The sequence below is a fragment of the Schistocerca americana genome, chromosome 7, assembly GCF_021461395.2.
Source record: "Schistocerca americana isolate TAMUIC-IGC-003095 chromosome 7, iqSchAmer2.1, whole genome shotgun sequence".
Classification (NCBI taxonomy): Eukaryota; Metazoa; Arthropoda; class Insecta; order Orthoptera; family Acrididae; genus Schistocerca; species Schistocerca americana.
Window position 1 is genome coordinate 484,175,858 of NC_060125.1, and position 20,283 is coordinate 484,196,140.

The following is a 20,283-nucleotide window of genomic DNA, read 5'->3' on the forward strand; positions in this document are numbered from 1 at the left end:
TTTAAAAGTGGTAGAACTAATAACTGAGTTTCGAAATAACGAAATTAGTTTCATTAATCAATAAATAGGTAAATATATATTTTGACCACATGAACAGTAGGAAATGTTCCTCACATGACATCATCAAACATGTTCAGCCACGTAGCACCACGATATCAGACTATTCATCACCGATTTAATAGACAGTTAAAATAATTTACACTTCCCATTTAAAGTTATGTATGTTTTGTCAATACGTCCCTCCAGCATGTTCATGACCTCTTCTGTTTCATATATGCACGTGGTAAGCTTCTGCAGTAACAAATTGCCTTGTACAGCAGGTAGACCAAAATGGACGCCGTCGCAACCATGAAGACGATGACGTCGACCAACAGCAGCTGCCACCAGCTCAGGTCGAGGGCTGCAGTGCGCAGATGTGGGGCACCATTGTGGCGGATCACGTACTCGATCCACCAGACAGCCTTGTCCAGTGATCCCTCCTGATGCTCACGGAATACCGCCGAGAACCGCTTCATGTTCTCCTTGTAGCTGAGAAAAAGTGGTACAGCTTAGTATCTTACTGGAAAAAAAAACAAAAATAAAATGAGAGTTGTAGAAATGGACTATCTCAGAAGATCCTATAGAATATCTCAGCGAGATAACGTAAGAAATACAACGATCATGGAAGTGACCGAGACTCAAGATGGTTGTTCCAGCTTTCTACATACGAAGAGTTATTTATTACTACGTCCATGATATTAAGTTGCCATTCGTGTAATTAAATTTCATAAATATGGTAAAGAAAAGAGACTACAGTTGGAAATACCATAGCGGCAGACATTGGATACCTATTCGGTAGACATATAGCCTTACGTCTTTTTTTCGAATCTATACCATCCATCCAAGAAGTTCCGAGACTAATTTTATTATTGCCGTACAAGCGACGACTGTGCAGTTAAGCACGGTGGCAGCTTGAACGACCAACTGTAAACAACAATGTACATCCGATCAGTCAGTTATGAGAATGTAGTTTTAAACTGTAGACGTGCAGCCGACTACGTCGTTATGTTACGAATTACAGTGGAGGGTTGGGTTGGGTTATTTGGGGAAGGAGACCAGACAGCGAGGTCATCGGTCTCATCGGATTAGGGAAGGATGGGGAAGAAAGTCGGCCGTGCCCTTTCAAAGGAACCATCCCGGCATTTGCCTGGAGCGATTTAGGGAAATCACGGAAAACCTAAATCAGGATGGCCGGACGCGGGATTGAACCGTCGTCCTCCCGAATGCGAGTCCAGTGTCTAACCACTGCGCCACCTCGCTCGGTAATCGCAGTGGAGCAACATCTCTAAGTCAAGTGTTCGACATTCACCAGAATGTTTTGAAGAGGAGAAAAGTGTGTGCAAATTTTATCCCACAAACCTTGAGTCCCGAACAAAAATGACACATGGACACCCGCCACGTTCTGATTGAAACCAAAAATACAGAAAATTCCCTTCTGGAATGGAATTATTGCGGGTGATGAGACTTGGTAACATAACCGACATGCAAGCCAATACGACGCCCAACGTGAGCAACACCCAAAATTATGTCTTTTGCGACAGTTTCACATGAATGTATGAGCATTCTGTGCTTTGTACTCAAGTGGCGGGAGATTATGCAGCACAAACGAAGCATTACAATCATGATCTTAACTTTTCTCTGTTTATTATTAATATAGTCTCAAAGCTTTTTGGGCTGATTAAATATTTTATGGGAACCTGCAGTATTTTGACACTTTTAATTGTGAAGAAAATGAAGCAGTATTGAATGAAAGCCACAGAGGACTTTGCGTAAAGCAGGCATTTAAAAAAAATTTAGTGTACGTGATAATGCACGATAAATATTTTAGTAACTTAGAAAGAGACGCGTGATTTGAGAGATAGACTTCTCAAGTTAGTATATACATTTCTTCAGTTGTACATCGACGTTCGTAAAATAAAGTACAGGATGGAAGGAAAATTAGGTTTTAGCATCGCATCGATGACTATATCGTGAGAGACGGATAACATTATCCGCATGACATCCCTATTTTAATCATCAGGGGCACGTATATACAAGGCCATACTCACATGTTAGTGCTTTAACCTTATCTGAAACACTTCGGCTGCTTTCTTATGTCGTGATGTTATAAGCTTTAGCTATTAGATACCTGTAGAGAGGCGAGATAAATTCTCAGTATAAACCATTATTGCCTCTGTCTTTGTCCAAACAAGAGTCCAGTTACTGGAGCTAATCATAAAAATTTATTATTTTGCTGTAGTATCTGCAGTGCAGTTGGAGAACACAATTTTCGAACAACTTCTCTTAATTTAAACATACTATATGTTAAACATTTTTCGTGATGGAGCATTCTAGACGAAGTTTAATCTTATAATCTACCGTGTAATGTTGCCCCTCACCACGAGATTATTATATTGAAACTTGTGATCAACTGAATCAGAGGCATCTACCTAGTACCATGTACCACCCATCCTTGCCCTAATCACTGACTGCCTAGACTGGTCATAATATACACTCCATGAAACACTGACGATACTGGGAAAGTGCACCAAACGGCCGACACCATACACTATGAAGTAGGTCATAGCCAGTAATAAGGCACACACGCCTCTCCCAGTAGCCACCCAGGTGTCTTGAATAGGACAGAGGTCAGGTAGCTTGCGAGGAGAAAAGGAGGTCAGTAGATCTGCGCAGAATCATCCACAGTTCCATGAAGTTTTTCTCAGTTCTGGAATTGGTTGGGAAGTGCATCGCATTCTGGAAGCTATCAGTCACCTGCATGACAGTCCAGGTGAAAAAATGGATCTACGCACTTGAATGTTCTCAATTACTTGGACGATTTCTCATATTGCGTGAGCATTAGTATAACGTTGTTGGAAGAGTTCTGGGAAAGTGTGGTGCATCTAAAAAGTTGATTTGCCACAAGATGCTGCTAAGACTAATTCTTGGTTACCACTCGAGTACTTCCAGTCCTTATCAAGTAGACTTCAGTAATAGGGCAAGGGTGGCACCAGCACATTTTGTTAGTGCGGGTTACCTACATCAGGGACAGGCATGCACTCAGGGGTACTCTTATTGTTCTCCTTAGATTGACAGGTCGTTAACCTATTGTTGTGCTAAAAGGCTCCTTCCTTTTGATTCACAGATCCTTAACCTATTGTTGGCCCACCCCCTACCCCCTGCCCCACCAACCCAGGAAACCTTCAACCCATTTCCTCCCCATCACTGCTACAGGTACACTTTTAGGTCTGAGTTATTGAAATAGCCCCTCTCAGTCTTATCAGTTTGATTGACTGCATAATTAAACTGATTAATTAATTAACCCCTCCCCCCTTTGGTAAACCGCCTCTGCTCCCACCCTCCCTCCTGGAAATTGGTGGGGAAAAGACTCAGTTGATCAGACATTTAAGGGAATTCGATTGCAGTTTATGGAATATCGTTTAAACAATAGAGACAATGTACAGAATATTGCTTAATTATCTATGGCAGTGTATGGAATATAGTTTATTTATTTAGCTAAAGAATTCGTCAGGAAATAGATTGTGGTGTATGGAATGTTGTTTAAACTGTTTACACAATGTGTGGAATATTGTTTATTTAAACAATTTATGAGATTCAAGTCAGTGTATGGTAGTTCTGTGGTGGAGAGGGAGGATCTCATAACACGAAATTCAGAGGTATATTGTTTATTTATAAAAAATTCAGTTTGCGGGGGTCGAATTTCTCTTGCTCATCATTCTCTGCTGTTTGTAAAGATGGGTCTTGTAAGAAATAATTACAAAGGGCAAACATGTTGCATAATGTAATGTTCACCACTGTACTCTGGGTGTCTTAACTTAATGTTTGGCCCTTTGTCATCACTTAACCTATTGTTCTGTGAAGTAGTTTACCATGTCAAATCTATTTTCGGGTATACAGTTAGAATTCTTTGAGTGTTATACTGATGTCACATGTCTGTGTAAATAACAGCCAAGTCTCCCTCTGGACGTGCTATAGAAATCTGTTGCAGTGCTTCACAGAATAACACAGTTTGAAGTCTCCTAGTGATCCTAATGGGATATCCCATCCCACATGAGAGATGTATCGGCCATGTGCACCTGTTTACCTGTCCAGTATGGCTGATGTGTAGATGCAAGATGTGTGTGTAGTGCGGCTGGAATTTTTGATGTCCTACACCTACTGGTCTGGAGATGTCCTAATGCCACAATGGCGGATGAGAGACACCATCATGCCACAGATGGATGGCATGCTTCAACATGTCCTTGAACACTTGAACAAAGATGAAAACATCACACTACTCTCAGACCTTTCCGTAGATACCTTGCCCCCATCTTGTTTGAACCAATCTGTAGAGGCTCCTACGTCCCAGCACAAAGGATGTCTTGTGAATGAATGGAGCATTCTGATTGGCTCTTACTGAATTTACCCGCCAAATTACTGATGCTGCCAGTGTGGAAACACTCTCCATCTCTTTTTCTGCAGATGAGACTTTCAGTGGCAAAAAAATATTTTGTACAGATAGCCATATTGCACTGATAGCTAGACCCTGTAAAAGTGATCTACAGATTGTCAAATATATCCCACAGTGAGTGGGAGGACATAGCTAATTACTTAATTTGGTATCAAAGTCGATACAATAGTTTAGGGGGATGGTGGTGACATGGAAAACCACTTAACAGAACAATAGGTTAAGTGTCAACAAAGGGAGAAAAACGTTAGTTTAAGACACCCAGAGTACAGTGCCAAACAATAGGTTATGAAACATGTTTGACCATGTAATTACTTCTAACAAGACCTACATCTTTCCAAACAGCAGAGAATGATGAGCAAGAGTAATCCTACCCCCACAAACTGATTTTTTTATAAATATACAATATACCCCTGAATTTCCTATTATGACCAATTTCCAAATATTCCATACACTGCCTTGAATCCCACAAATTGTTTAAATAAACAATATTCCACACATTGTCTAAATTGTTTAAACAATATTCCATACATTGCAATTGATATCCTGACCACTTCTTTAACTAAATAAATAAACTGCATTCCATACACTGACATAAATAATTAAGTAACATTCTATACATTGTCTAAATTGTTTAAGCAATATTTCATAAGCTGCAATCGAATTCCCTCCAAGTGACTGGTCAACTGAGTCTTTTTTCTGCCAATTTTTGGGAGGGAGGGTTGTAGGGGAGGGGGTTTACCAGAGGGGGGATGGGTTAAGTAATTGATCGATTTAAGTAGGTAGTTAATCAAATTGATAAGACTGAGAAGGGTTATTCCAATAACTTGAAAGTGTACCTGTAGCAGCGAGAGGTAGGGGATGGGTTGGAGATTTCCTGAGGGGTTGTGGGGGTGCAGGGGGAGGGAACAATCGGTTAAGGACCTGTCACTCAAAGGGAAGAATCCTTTTAGCAGAACAATAGGTTAAGGACATGTCAATCAAACGAGAACAATAGGTTAATGACCTGTCAATCAAAGGAGAACAATAGGTTTGCCCCTGAATGCATGCCCACTCCTGATGTAGGCAACCCACGCTTACAAATCGCGCTGGTGCCGCCCTTGCCCTACTACTGACATCGAATGAGTTCATAATGCATTTGTAGGTATAACCTATATTAAAACCAAAGAACTGAACTGGGAATCATTACAACAAACACAGCATAGTTCTCACTAAATGTTTTTGCACAAATTTGAGGAAGAGTGAGTGACTGTTGTGGTTGTATCTTACTTAGGGGTACTGAGAATAACATATCAGAGATTATGAGGGGTACACAGCACCAATTTCTCTACATAGGCTGGGTTGTTGTTGTTGTTGTTGTTCCTGCTGCTGCTGCTGTTGTGATGGTGGTGGTGGTGGTGGTGATGGTCTTCTTCCAATGACTGGTTTGATGCAACTCTCTAAGCTACTCTATCATGTGCAAATCTCGTCATCTCAAATAATTACTGAAACCCACATCTATTTCAACCTGCTGCTTTGTTCATGCCTTAGTCTCGCTCTACAAGTTTTACTTCTAGCACTTCTCTCCAATACTAAATTGCTGACCCCTTGATATCTCAGAATGCGTATTATCAACCGGTCCCTTCTTTCAGTCAAGCAGTGCCACAAATTTTTTGACTCCACAGTTCTCTTCAATGTTTCTTCATTATCCTCCTACTCTTCACCAGTCTTATATAGCACCACATTTCAGAAGCTTCTATTCTCTTCTTGTCCAAACTGTTCATCGTTAACGTTTTATTTCCATACATGGCTACTATCCAGACAAATGCCGTCGGAAAAGATTTCCCGACACTTAAATTTATGTTCGAATATTAACAAATTTCTTGCCATTGCCAGTCTAAATTTTATATCTTCTCTAGTTCAGCTATTATCAGTCATTTTCATTCCCAAAATAGCAAAACTAATCTACTACTTCAAGTGCCTCTTTTCCCAGTCTAATTCGTCAGAGTCACCTGATATAATTCGGCTACATTCCATTGTCCTTGTTCGCTTTAGTTGATGCTCATCTTATATCTTCCTTTCAAGACACTGTCGATTTCACTCAATTGCTCCTCCAAGTCCTTTGCTGTCTCTGACAGAATTACAGTATTATCGCCAAACGTCAAAGTTTTTATTTATTCTCCCTGAACTTTAATTGCTACTTCAAATTTTCCTTTGCTTTCCTTAACTGGTTGCGCAATGTGCAGATTGAATAATATTGGCGATAGGCTACGATCCTGTCCGACTCCCTTCTCAACCACTGCTTCCCTTTCATATCCCTCGACTCTTATGACTGCTGTCTGGTCTCTGTACAAGCTGTAAATAGCCTTTCAGTCCCTATATTTTACCTTTGCTATCTTCTGTATTTCAAGGAAAGTTTTCCAGTTAACATCGTCAAAAGCTTTCTTAAGTCAATATATGCTATAAACGTAGGTTTGCCTTACATTCACTTATCTTCTAAGATAAGTCGTAGGGTCAATATTGCCTCGCATGTTGCTCTGTAATCCTAACTGATCGTCCTAGAGGTCGGTTCCTACCAGTTTTCCCATTCTTCAGTAAAGGATTCGTGTTAGTATATTGTGACCATGAGTTATTAAACTGATAGTTGGGAAATATTCACATCTGTCAGCACCTGCTTCCTCTGAAATTAGAATTAATACAGTGCTCTTCAAGTCTGAAGGTATTCTGACTGTCTCAAACATCTTGAATATCAGATGGAATAGTTTTGTTATGGTTGGCTCTCCCAAGGCTGCCAGCAGTTCTGATGGAATGTCATCTACTCCTGGGGCCTTGTTTCGACTTACATCTTTCAGTGCTCTGACACTTCTTATTTCAGTATCATATCTCGTCTTCAACTAGGTCCTCTTCCCCTTCCATAATATTCCCTTCAATTTCATATCTCTTGTATAGACTCTCTATGTACTCCTTTCAGCTTTCCTTTCTTTTCTTAGGACTGGTTTTCCTCTAAGTTCTTGATATTCATACAGCTGCATTTTTTCTCAAAAGGCTTCTTTAACTTTCCTATAGGTGTTATCAATCTTTCCCCTTGTGAAATATGCTTCTAAATCCTTACATTTGTCCTGTAGCCATTTCTGCTTTACGATTTTGCACTTCCTACCAGTCTCATTTTTTAGACGTCAGTATTCCCTTTTACCTGCTTCATCTGCTGCATCTTTACATTTTCTCCTCACGGCAACTAAATCAATATGTCCTGTGTTATCCAAGGGTTTCTATTAGGCTTTGCTTTTTACTTATTTGATCGTCTGCTGTCTTTCCTATTTCATCTTTCAAAGCTAACCATTCGTTTTCTTATGCATTTCTTTCTCCTGTTTTTGTCAATCTTTAACGAATGCTCCCTCTGAAACTGTTAGCAATCTCTCGTACTTATAATTTATACAAGCCCCATCTTCTTAATTTCCTATCTTTTTGTAGTTTCTTCAGTTTTAATCTGTTGTTCATAACCAATGAATTAAGGCCTAAGACTGCAGCCACCCCTGGGAATGTCTAGTTTACAGTTTGCTTTCATAAACTCTGTCTTACTATTATGTAATTAGCGTGAAATTTTTCTATGTCTCAAGGTCTCTTTAATGTATAAATCAAGTTTTAGCAACGATTAAATTGTGTTCTGTGCATAATTCTACCAGGAGGGTTTCCCCTGCATTCCTCTCATCCAGTGCATATTTTCCTATTCTTTTTCCGTTCTCGTCCTTCTCCTATTATCGAACACCATTCCCCATGGCAATGAATTTTTGTCTCCCTTAATTACTGAAATAATTTATTTTATCTCGTCATACATTCTCCCAATCTTTTCATCATCTGTGGAGTTAGTCAGCATGTAAACTTATACTACTATAGTCGGTGTTTGATTTGTAATTATTTGGACTACGATAACGCGTTTTCTATGTTACTCATACTAACTTATGCGCATTCTTACTTTCTTATACATGTTTAGTCCTACTCCTCCACTCCCCCTATATGATTTTGCGTTGATAACCTTTCACTGTCCAGACATCAAGTCCTGTTCTTGCTATCACCGCATTTCACTAATTCACACTACTTCAACGTTTCTATTACTCTTTTTAGTTTCTTTAACCTACCCATCCGATTAAGGAATTTAGCTTTCCACCGTCCGGAATGGAGAACGTTAGTATTGTTTTTTCTGATGACGATATCCTAGATTTCCTTCTGGGTAGTCCTGGCCCAGAGTTTCGGAATGGGTTCTATCCCCTTCTCCGGAATACTTTAGCCAAGAGAATGCCATCATCATTTAACCACACAGTAGAGTTGCATGTCCTGCTGAAAAATGTTTGCTATTCGCAATACTAGTGCTCGAAGGCCATGTAGGCTATATTACGGAGGCTGATGAGTTAATCATCCAGACTGTTGCCCCACCGACTATTGAAAAGACTCTTGCCCTGATCCTTGGTTAGTCCGTCCTCTCCTCATATCCTCCTCCGACGTTGCTCCACCTAGAGCTCGGCCTATCTGTATGAGTCATGCACGCAAGTCACCTCACCCCACCTCGGCAAGGTCCATGGTTCATAGGGAGTGTATTTTCCCCTCACTCTGTATGCTATATGAACTGCGCAATGAATCGCTAATGATGTTAAGGTCCTCCATCACACACAGTATTCTGGTGTGCAGAATATACGCGTTCATGTATCGTGCACCGGTGGGAGCCGAAAGCACATCTTTGAGAGATGCCATTTCCCCAGTGTAAACATGCCTTACACGAGAGATCTGTCGCCACTTGCATGAACTGTGCTCTGTTAGGTACACGACGTATTTCCATGCTTTAAGGTTTGGAAGGCGATGTCCTAGCACCGACGCCGAACTCTGCGTCCTATGTCTCACTGTGATCAGAGGCAACACGCATGTGGCAATGGCTTCTGCGCCCCACAGATCTAAGGCGACTTTGGATGCTGTCATTGCACTCCCGTTGCTATTGCCCATAATTTAACTGGCAAATGGTTTGCTGCAATGTGGCCGGCCTTTCTGCTGTTACAATCCACATACGTCGACAGCGAGCCCTATCATCAATATGTTACTGTCTTTGCGATTTTCTTTGAACCTAGATATTCAGAGGTACAACTGCCGCGGCGATGGAGAGTCCAATGCGCTGTGTTGGGCACCCATGTTCTGGCCATGATGAGTTGCTTACTTAGCTTGTGTGCGACTGTCATGCCAACTGGCACCACTAAATTTGGCGACATCTCAGTCATGTGACATACCAAACTGATCAGTTAGCTATGGTGAGATTCTCTGTCTTTCTAACACAGCAACCATCTTTAACACACTCTCAAATCAAGAGTGTACATAACGCATCCTTTTTTTAAATTAATGAACATTTGTTTCCTTAAACTTTAAAACGCTTATTCATACAGTTCTCATTTCCTTCGTAGCCTTAGAAATGTTGCACCCTGTGCCAGAACTGAAGCAACCGGATATGATGTCTGTCACTAAACAGAGATTAATACGTGACAATAGATTTTTTTTAATAGATCTCTTCATGCCACGTGTGGGAGAGCATTATAAACGTGATTAAGTTTCAATAAAACTTCAATTTCTTTCATATACCTAACCAAAAACTTACAAGGATTGTACAACACAAATCTTTTCACAGCGTGCTCCACATCCCTACATACCTCACATTCTATAAATAGCCTAACTTCTCGAGTGATCTTCCTGCCACCAGTATAGTACAGTATGTATGTCCTCATAATAACCTCTCTTCCAAGCCGGAGCTTTTCTATTATAACTTCATCACATAAATCTCACAATCATACATTTTCATGTGATGCATAGGATAGGACTTAATAACTTTTCAAACAGAGACAGTTGCAAAGGTTGGACAAAAATATGAACACACCACGAGAAGTGCACGCTTGAACAAAAATGCAGATGCTAGCCAAGCCCTGCAGGTTGCGCTGTTCTACAAACATCAAAAAAAGTTTTACCTCACCCCGGTTCCCAGAACTCGTGGAGATAGACGTTGACTGTGGATATTGTATCACAGACACAGTCCCTTTGACTGTTCAGAGATGTCACTAAACCAACCAAAAGATGTAAATAACCATGCGTGAGCAGCGCCTATTACACGGAGGGGGTCCGACAGCCGATCAGCTCCAGTGATTTCACCAGGAAGGACGTACACGGCTCGAGTTGTCTGTAGATCAACCATGGCAAGACGGTCAAGACGGTTCGATTGCGTCCGCATTGTTACTTTGTGCCAGGAAGGGCTCTCAACAAGGGAAGTGTCCAGGCATCTCGGACAGAAGCAAAGTGATGTTGTTCGGACATGGAGGATATACAGAGAGTCAGGAACTGTCGATGACATGCCTCGCTCAGGCCGCCCAAGGGCTACTACTGCAGTGGATGACCGCTACATACGGATTATGGCTCGGAGGAACCCTAACATCAACGCCACCATGTTGAATAATGCTTCTCGTGCAGCCACAAGACGTCATGTTACGACTCAAATTGTGCGCAGTAGGCTGCATGATGCGCAATTTCACTCCCGACTTCCATGGAGAGGTCCATCTTTGCAACCACGACACCATGCAGTGCGGTACAGATGAGCCCAACTACATGCCGAATGGACTGCTCAGGATTGGCATTACGTTCTCTTCACCGATGAATGTCGCATATGCCTTCAACCAGACAATCGTCGGAGACGAGTTTGGAGGCAACCCCGTCAGGCTGAACGCTTTAGACACACTGTCCATCGAGTGCAGCAAGGTGAAGGTTCCTTGCTGTTTTGGGGGGCGTACGCCGCTGGTGGTCATGGAAGGCACCGTAACGGCTGTACGATATGTGAATAATATCCTCCGATCGATAGTGCAATCATTTCGGCGGGATATTGGCGAGGCATTCGTCTTCATGGACGACAATTCGCGCTCCTTCGTGCACATCTTCTGAATGACTTCCTTCAGATAACGACATCGCCAGCATCTTCTCTAGACACGAACCCTATCGAACATGCCTGGGATAGATTGAAAAGGGCTGTTTATGGACGACTTGACCGACAAACCACTCTGAGGGATCTACGCCGTATCGCCGTTGAGGAGTGGGACAGTCTGGACCGACAGTGCCTTCATGAACTTGTGGATAGTGTGCCACGACGAACACAGGCATGCATCAATGAAAGAGAACGTGCTGCTGGGTATTAGAGGTACCGGTTTGTACAGCAATCTGGACCACCACCTCTGAAGGTCTCGCACTATGGTGATACAACACGCAATATGTGGTTTTCATGAGGAATAAAATGGGTGGAAATGACGTTTTTATTGATCTCTATTCCAATTTTCTGTGCAGGTTCCGGAACTTTAGGGACAGAGGTGATGCAAAACGTTTTTTGATGTGTGTATTTAACTATGAACGGCACTTCTGTAATGTTCTCAATACGTTGCAAAGTCAGTCGCGTTGACAGTGTTTTGTGGAATTGTGAGTGTATTATATCGGAACTAGGCGTAGTATTCGAACGTAGGGAAATTTTTGTTGCTCGTGTGGTGGACGCTTACGTAAGCTAGTGGGCCGAAGTTTTTGGTGTTTGAAGACGCTTCGTATCGAAGATTTATATCGCATAAGGGGGAAGCAGAGAAACATCGACCGCTAAGTCACAAAGCAGTTGAAGGTGCGTGTTGCGTGATCTTGACATGACAAATCATCATTCAAGAGTTTTTTCATGACTAGCAGGAAGACTATAGCAGCAAGAGTCACTGGAGAACTGAATGTCGTACTCGCGAAGCCTGTCAGCACCAAAACAACACGAAGGGAGTACCATAAGCGGTGAATTACAGGGAGAACTGTAACTCCAAACCCGCTCGACAGTGGTGAAAATGCCCGTAACAAGATAACGTGGTGCGGAAGCCATAAAACCTCGACTACGGAGCGATGAAAGAAAGTCCAGTGAACGAAAGTCATTTGGCCGGAAGAGTCTTTTTTCGCACTGTTTTCCAATTCTGGCCGAGTTTACGTCCCATGAGTAAAATATGATCGACGTTCGGTGGTGATTTGGGTAATCATATCGTCGTATTTCCTGGGCCCGATGGTTATTCTGTAAAGTCGCATAACCCCCAAGGATTATGTGGCCATTGTAGCTGATCAGCCCTATCCTATAATACAAGGTTTGCCCCCCCCCTCCCCCCAATTGTGAAACTGTGTTCGGAGACGACGAAGCCCCTGCTGACATAGCTCGAATCGTCCAGAACCGATTTTTTTTTGTACGATAGTGAATGGTCGCATCTTACCAGGCCACAATAGTCACCATATTCATTATTTCTGAGCCTCTGCGGTCTACTTTTCCATCATCGTTACTTCAACTCGCTACTATTCTGCAGGAAGAATGACATAAGATTCCCTTGGAAACCATACAGGACCTTTATTTAGACATTTTGAGACATCTCGAAGCTGTTTTCAATGCCAACGGGTTTCCTGCACCATATGAGGCATGGAAATGTGCAGTGTTTTTGGTGTTTATAATTTTTGCCCAACCTCTGTACCTTGGTTAAAAATTTAACTGTTTTTCGATTCGTAAGTCTGTAGCATAACTAGAGATCGATGTGTATCTCGTTCGGGAGTCTCGAGAGGGGGAAAAAAACAGAATTCTCGACTATGTGAATTGCTCGGGTATGTAAACTAACCTAACCTAACGTACCTTTGTATAAGAACTGCTTCCTAGAAGTGATTGGTCATCAGAATAAGCCACTAACATCTGTGAATTCTTTGAGACTACATACGCCCAATAGCAGCATCTGCGTTTCCTGTTCATATGCCAGATCATCTGCCGTCAGTTAATTGTTGGTCGTTCACGGTTAGTAAAACAAGCTTTACAGTTGTTCAGTCAGACCTTGATAAGATTTCGATGTGAAGCATAAAACGCAGAAACGTAGTATTGTATGACCACAATATCAATTTGTTGTAATTGGAATTAATCAATTCATACAAGTACATGGCTGCCACAACTAATGTAGATACTAAATAGAAAGACGATAGAGGATCAGTTGTAAATAACACATAAGGATGATTCCAGTCTATTGGCTTGATACAGGAAAAATGCAGATAGTCTGCTACTGGCATGCTTACGAAACATGCTGTAAAATATTGGTCACATTGGAGGGGCACAAACCAAAGTGGACTAACAGGGGATATTGAATGTATACGACGAAGGACAGAACGAATTGCTAAATCACTGACACACGGCAGAGCAACATCAAAAATGCTGAAACACCTTAACTGAAAGACGCATGAGCCTTGAAGACTGACGTCAATTATCCAGAGAAAGTTTCCACAACCATATTTGAGTGAGAAATCTAGGAAAATATTACAGGCCTCCGTACATCGCTTCCTTAGGGATCGTGAAGATAATATGAGGCCAATTACAAAGAGCACAGCGGCAATTAGGCAGTCATTGCTCCCTCGCTCCATTAAAAAATGGAGCGGGAAGAAACCCTAATATACGATGCAGCGGTAAGTACGTTCTGCCATTCACTTCACAGTGGTTTGCAGAGTATGTCCGCAGTACTAGCGCAGACCAGTCATCATTAAAACAAAGGCGTTTTTCGTTGCTGCGGAATCTTCTCGCGAAATTTCAGTCACAAACTTTCTCCTCCGAATGCGAAAATATTTTATTGACGCCGACCTACATAGGGAGAAACGTTCATCGTAATAAAACAAGGGGAATTACAGCTCGTTCGGAAAGATATAGGTGTTCATTTTTTCCACGCGTTGGTCGAGATTGGAATAATAGAAAATTATTGTGAAGGTGGTTCTATGAACCCTCTCCCGGGCACTTGTGTGTGATTTGCGAAGGATCCATGTTGATCTGCATATAGAGGTCGCTCCCATCAGCCACCGCGGCGAGTATCAGCTTGGACTGCGCAAACAGTAGATGTAGTGCAGATTAAACGTTTCATAATAGGATATAACCGCATACGCTTCATCAAAACGGTAATCCCTTCCTGTTGAGTACTATGTGGCACTTCGGGAACTGGAGTGGTGGAATAAATACGAGGGTCATTTCAAAAAGTCTGAATAACGTAAAATTATGGTTCGATTCATCTTTTTTCACAAAGAGACTTTACAGGTTTCCATGTTACCTCTAGTCTTCTCAACAACAGCGACTCAGTCCCTTTGTAAGTACTGTATTTCCGTTAGGGTACCATGTTTGTTGATCTGTCTGATTACTCAGATCATAGCGTCAGAAGCTTCATCAATGGTTTGAAAATGTTTCCGTCGGAGTGATTTGTTGAGTTTTGGAAACAAACCAAAGTCTACTAGGCTGATGTCAGGACGCTAGGGTAGATGGGGAAGGATTTCCTATATCCGTAATTCCCCAAACTCTGTGAACAGGTTCGGTAATACATGGTCGTGCATTATCGTGCAGAATGAGCACTCCAGATGAAAAAGTGTAGGACTATCTTTGACGAATTTTTGGCCGCAAAACATTTCTAGAAAGCCCGTGTAGTGATGTCCCGTGGCGCTCGATTTGTTTCTAACAGTTAATTACTGTCATTTGCCATAATCATACTTGGCATTTTTTTGGTCGAGGAGAGTCGGGGTGTTTCTACAGGAAGAACTGATATTTCAGTTCTGGCTCAATATCTCGAACCCATGTGGCAACAATCATTTTAAACGCTGATCTTCCTCTGACTCGTAGCGCTGAAGCCGTTGTTGTGCAGTTATCTTACGATTTGTATTTTACTCTGTTCTTACATGATGAGGAACCCACTTTGCAGTGACCTTTCTTTTCTGTAGTTTCTCGGTTATGATTCTGTACACCAAAGAGGCAGACATGTTTACTTCACTTGAAATTTCCTTGCATGAGACCCGCCAGGATAGCCGAGGGCGCTAACGCGCTGCTTCCTGGACTCGGGTAGGCGCGCCGACCCTGGATCGAATACGGCCGGCGGATTAACGACAGGGGCCGGTGTACTGGCCATCCTGGATGTGGTTTTTAGGCGGTTTTCCACATCCCACTAGGTGAATACCAGGCTGGCCTCCATGTCCCGTCTGAGTTACACGACTCGCAGACATTTGAAAACGTTCGCACTATTTCAAGGCTTCCAGTAGACACAGACAGCTGTGGTACACTTATTTCATCCCAGGGGGTGTGGGTTGGTGACAGGAAGGGCATTCGGCCATCCTCCGACAGTAACATCGCCATATCTATAGTAACAAGGCCGACCCCGCGTTGAAGTGGGACAAAGGACCAAAGAAAATGGTGATGATGATGATGAAACTCCTTTGCATGTTTTGTGTAGACTTTCTTGCAAATTATTTTGGACAGCGGAAGTGTAGTCTGCTGCAGTTGCTGACCACCCATCCTTGGTTGTCTTCAGTCCTTGTCCAGCCTTTGCGAAAACTGTAAACCCACAGTGACACGTGCTTCGATCCAGATCACTATCTCCACAAACCTCGACTGGAGCATTGTGAATTTCGGTTGATGTGTTCCCCCTTAAACTCTCAATTTTAATGTAAGATCAATGGTCACTGCGCGAGCTTTGACTGAGTTATTCTCTCCCTCCAATTCAAATCACAATTTCTCGCTCAAAGCACAAATTATCGTAACAATGAAAACGCTTGCTGAAGGTATGGCTGGCAACTTAAGCTGCCACTATCTCCACAAACCTCAACTGGAGCATTGTGAATTTCGGTTGATGTGTTCCCCCTTAAACTCTCAATTTTAATGTAAGATCAATGGTCACTGCGCGAGCTTTGACTGAGTCATTCTCTCCCTCCAATTCAAATCACAATTTCTCGCTCAAAGCACAAATTATCGTAACAATGAAAACGCGTGCTGAAGGTATGGTTGGCAACTTAGCTGCGCACACGGTACTCATTCCACTGTTATGAACGCGCTTACGTGGGGTGCAGAAGTTTTCAAGCGGTGCTCGTATTATTGTCGTATGTTCTTACCTTTTATCGTCAAGGATGGTGTGAATGGCTTTGAGAACGGTATCGGTCGTAACATCCTTAAACTGCAGCCGGTATGCCACTCCAGCTTGTACCATTTTAGCTACATTGTGCTGCTGGTCCCCCATGAAAGGAATTCCAATCAAGGGCACAGCGAAGTAGCTTGCTTCATTCATGCTCTGGAGTCCTCCCTGGGTGATGAACAGACGAATGTTCGGATGTGCTGAAAAAGCGAAAAGGGAGGTAAGACACACAACTTCTATGAGATTTTAATTACAGGATTGGTGAACTGTAGAGAAACTTACCCAAGACGTCCTGCTGGGGCAGCCATTTGGCTATCATGACGTTCTCCGGCTGCCCAGGGAGGTTATCCATCTCCCACTTCCACAGAACGCGCTGTGGAAGCTGCGAGAAAGCCGACAGGAAGGCTCGCCTCTTGTCTTCTGGCATCGCACTGGCTCTCACGTTGCTACCGAGACTGAAGTAAATCACTCCGTCTTTTGCACCGTCGAGGAAACTCTGAATATTCTGCAAGATAGTTGGTTACTGTAAAGTGTCCAATGTGTCATTCAGTTTAGGAATAAATAAATTCTTTGTACTTGCCTATATGCAATACGCGTTCACTATCTGATCAGAAGTATCACACACTATCAGTATGTGGAGCCTCCTCCCTTTGCCTTTATGACGGCTTGAATTCGGCTGCTGAGAATTCTTCCGTGTTGTATGGCCGTGGTCCATGGAACTCTTCTGTCCCTGACGTTTCGTCCAAGGCTACGTTGGACATCTTCGGAGGTGCTCCTGGTTGTGCTGAGTCTTGCCGACTGACTACTCGGACGTCGAAGAGCGGCCTAAATACCGTGGAAAGTGGCCATAGTATGGATTTCACGTGATAGCTGAGACAAACCTTGTCAAAGATAACAAATTTTAAACTATCGATCATAGCACGTCAAAGATAAAAACTTCTTGGATGTCTTCGTCATGAGACAGACTGATGGCAGCTTGAAACATAAAGTCTTTCAAAAGGTTACACATACCAACAGATACTTGCATAAGGATTCCAATCATCATCCACAACAGAAAAGAGGTGTAATTAAAAGTCTAGTGGACAGAGCTAAAAGGATTTGTACCCCGGAACACCTGGACGCCGAGCTAAAACATATAAAGCAGGCTTTTGAGAAGAATGGGTATTCTAGTATTCTAGTAAGGAAATAAATAGAGTTTTGCGACCGAATAACAGGAGGCCTAAGGACAACGATAGGACACAGCGATAGAAAAACACGGTTTCTCTACCCTTCATCAAAAAAGTAACGGATCAGATCGGCAAGATTCTAAGGAAACATGACGTTCGATAGATTTTCAGACCAAGTAAGGAAATAGGCCAAGTACTTCGTTCCGTTAAGGATAAACGTCCCCCTCTGTCTGCAAGTGGTGTATACAAGATTCCGTTTACGTGTGGCAAGGTCTACATTGGAACTACAAAGAGAAGTGTAAATACACGGTTGAAGGAACATAAAAGTCTATGCCCACTAGGGAAAACAGACAAATCAGCCGTGGCGGAACATGCTCTTCAAGCAGGTGATCAGGTAGCGAAATTTTCGGAAACTGAAGTTCTATGTGCTATGACGACCTATTATCCACGGTTATATGGAGAAACAATCGGAATCTATAAACATGGGGATAATTTTAACAGAAAAGAAGAAGCCATGAAACTCAGTGATATATGGACTGTCGCGCTACAGAATCGATGAGAAGTTTTTATCTTTGACGTACTATGATCGATAGTTCAAAAAAATTTTTATCTTTGACAAGGTTTATCTTTGCTATCACGTAAAATCCAGACCACGACCACTTTCCACGGTATTTAGGCCGCTCTTCGACGTCCGACTCGTCAGTCGGCAAGACTCAGCACAACCAGGAGCACCTCCGAAGACGTCCAACGCAGCTTTGGACGAAACGTCAGGGACTGAAGAGTTCCATGGACCACGGCCATACAACCCGGAATAATTCTCAGCAGCTGAAACATCCGATCGTGAAAGCCTTCATTGTTTGGCTTGAATTCAGCTAGGGACACTTAGAGCGAGGTGATTGAAGGTCTGTGGAGAAATGGCAGCCACATCTTCCACAAGAACTGTAATCGGAGAAGGTGGTGTTAGATGCTGTGGGTCTGGAGTAAAATTGCCGTTGAGGCTAATCCCAGAGGTGTTCCATTGGGTTCAGGTTTGGACTCGTGGTAAGCCAGTCCATTTCAGGAATGTCATTGCAAACAAACCACTGCCTCATATTGGTTTATGACAGGAGTCAATATCATGATCATACCAACAATCATCGTTTCGACAGTTCCTCTGGTAAAAGTAGGACACAATGCTAGTAAATGTGTCCATACTCTTCTGCATTTAGCGTTTACATAAGCACAGTACAGAGACCACACAGTAACCACTAGAAACATCTACAAGCTCGTACACCGCTTCCTCCGTACTTCACTGTTGGAGCTACATGTGATGGTAGATAACGTTCGTTAAACCCAAACTCTACCATCGGGTTGCCACAGGGTACAGCGTGACTCATCATTCCAGATCACTCGTTTCGTCATACACTACACCACTTCAGGCGTCGCTTAGGATTGTCTACAGACCTGTGTGACACATGACGAACTATTATGTGAATGCATTCACATAATTTGATTGGCCTGGCTGGGCAATGGATCCATCTTCTTCAGTGCGGATGTACAAATACGTCCGACCTCCTGTGGGAATGTCAGAGTAGCGAGCATGGAGGAAATGGAGAGGGAATGAGGATAGGTGGCGCTCGATGTGACTGGGAATCTGCCATGAGGCGTGCAGAATAGTCCACGCAGTTGCGATAAAACTGTGTCCCGGATGGCGCAGTGGTTACCGCACCTGCCTACTAAGCAGGAGCCGGCCGAAGTGGCCGTGCGGTTAAAGGCGCTGCAGTCTGGAACCGCAAGACCGCTACGGTCGCAGGTTCGAATCCTGCCTCGGGCATGGATGTTTGTGATGTCCTTAGGTTAGTTAGGTTTAACTAGTTCTAAGTTCTAGGGGACTAATGACCTCAGCAGTTGAGTCCCATAGTGCTCAGGGCCATTTTTTTTTTTTAGTAAGCAGGAGATCCCAGGTTCGAATCCCGGTCCGGCACACATTTTCGCTCGTCGCAGCTTATTCCGCGTCACGACCCGATGCAGCTGACAGCAGCGATCCGCTCCCTTTACTTTCCTCTCTTCCCCTCTCCACCTTCAGTTTACATGTAATATAATGAACTTTCTATTCCATTCTTTTTAACTCCCTAAGCAAGCACTGTTGCTGGCTGGGCTACTGGTAGCTCTTTGGAACTGATGGGTGATCCCTTTCGCTGATTTTTACAACCACCCTCCGCAACGTTCGACGGTCTCTTGTCCGCCAGTACACGTGGTCTGTCTGGTCTAGATTTAGTTGTGGTTGTTCCTTTGTCTTTAAACTTAATAGTCACATCACCAACAGTAGACTACGGCAGGTTTGCAAGGCTTGAAATGATCCTGATGGAATTGTTACTGAGGTAGCACCCAATATTTAGTCCACGTTCTAAATCACTTACCTCTCCTGACCGACCCATTCTGCTCCTAATGCAGCTCTACCGAGAACACAATACTCTGCGCCTCCTTTGATAATGGCGGGTCCGATTCTACTGACATGCAGTGGCTAATTTCGCATTACATTGCGGTGTCCGAATACTTTTGACCAAATAGTGAACTCCTCCACAGCGTGTTTACTGCTATTCGAGGTAATTTCAACCCAGAATCCAGACTAACAAAATTATTTACTCATATTTGCACAAAATGTATTCAGTACTCCGCGTCTGCAGTACAGTGACAA

The 20,283-nt window shown here is 42.9% G+C and overlaps 1 protein-coding gene across 1 annotated transcript in view; it reads right to left on the bottom strand.

The window, feature by feature from the left end:
- Positions 1 to 251: 251 nt before the first annotated feature.
- Positions 252 to 20,283, bottom strand: part of LOC124623030 (UDP-glucosyltransferase 2-like) — a 31,719-nt gene continuing 11,687 nt past the window's right edge. The window contains exons 2-4 of the mRNA XM_047148822.1: positions 16,723 to 16,936; positions 16,421 to 16,640; positions 252 to 528 (exon numbers count right to left, since the gene is read on the bottom strand). Coding sequence (XP_047004778.1) covers positions 252 to 528; positions 16,421 to 16,640; positions 16,723 to 16,936 — 711 coding nt within the window. The remainder of the gene's footprint in view (positions 529 to 16,420; positions 16,641 to 16,722; positions 16,937 to 20,283) is intronic.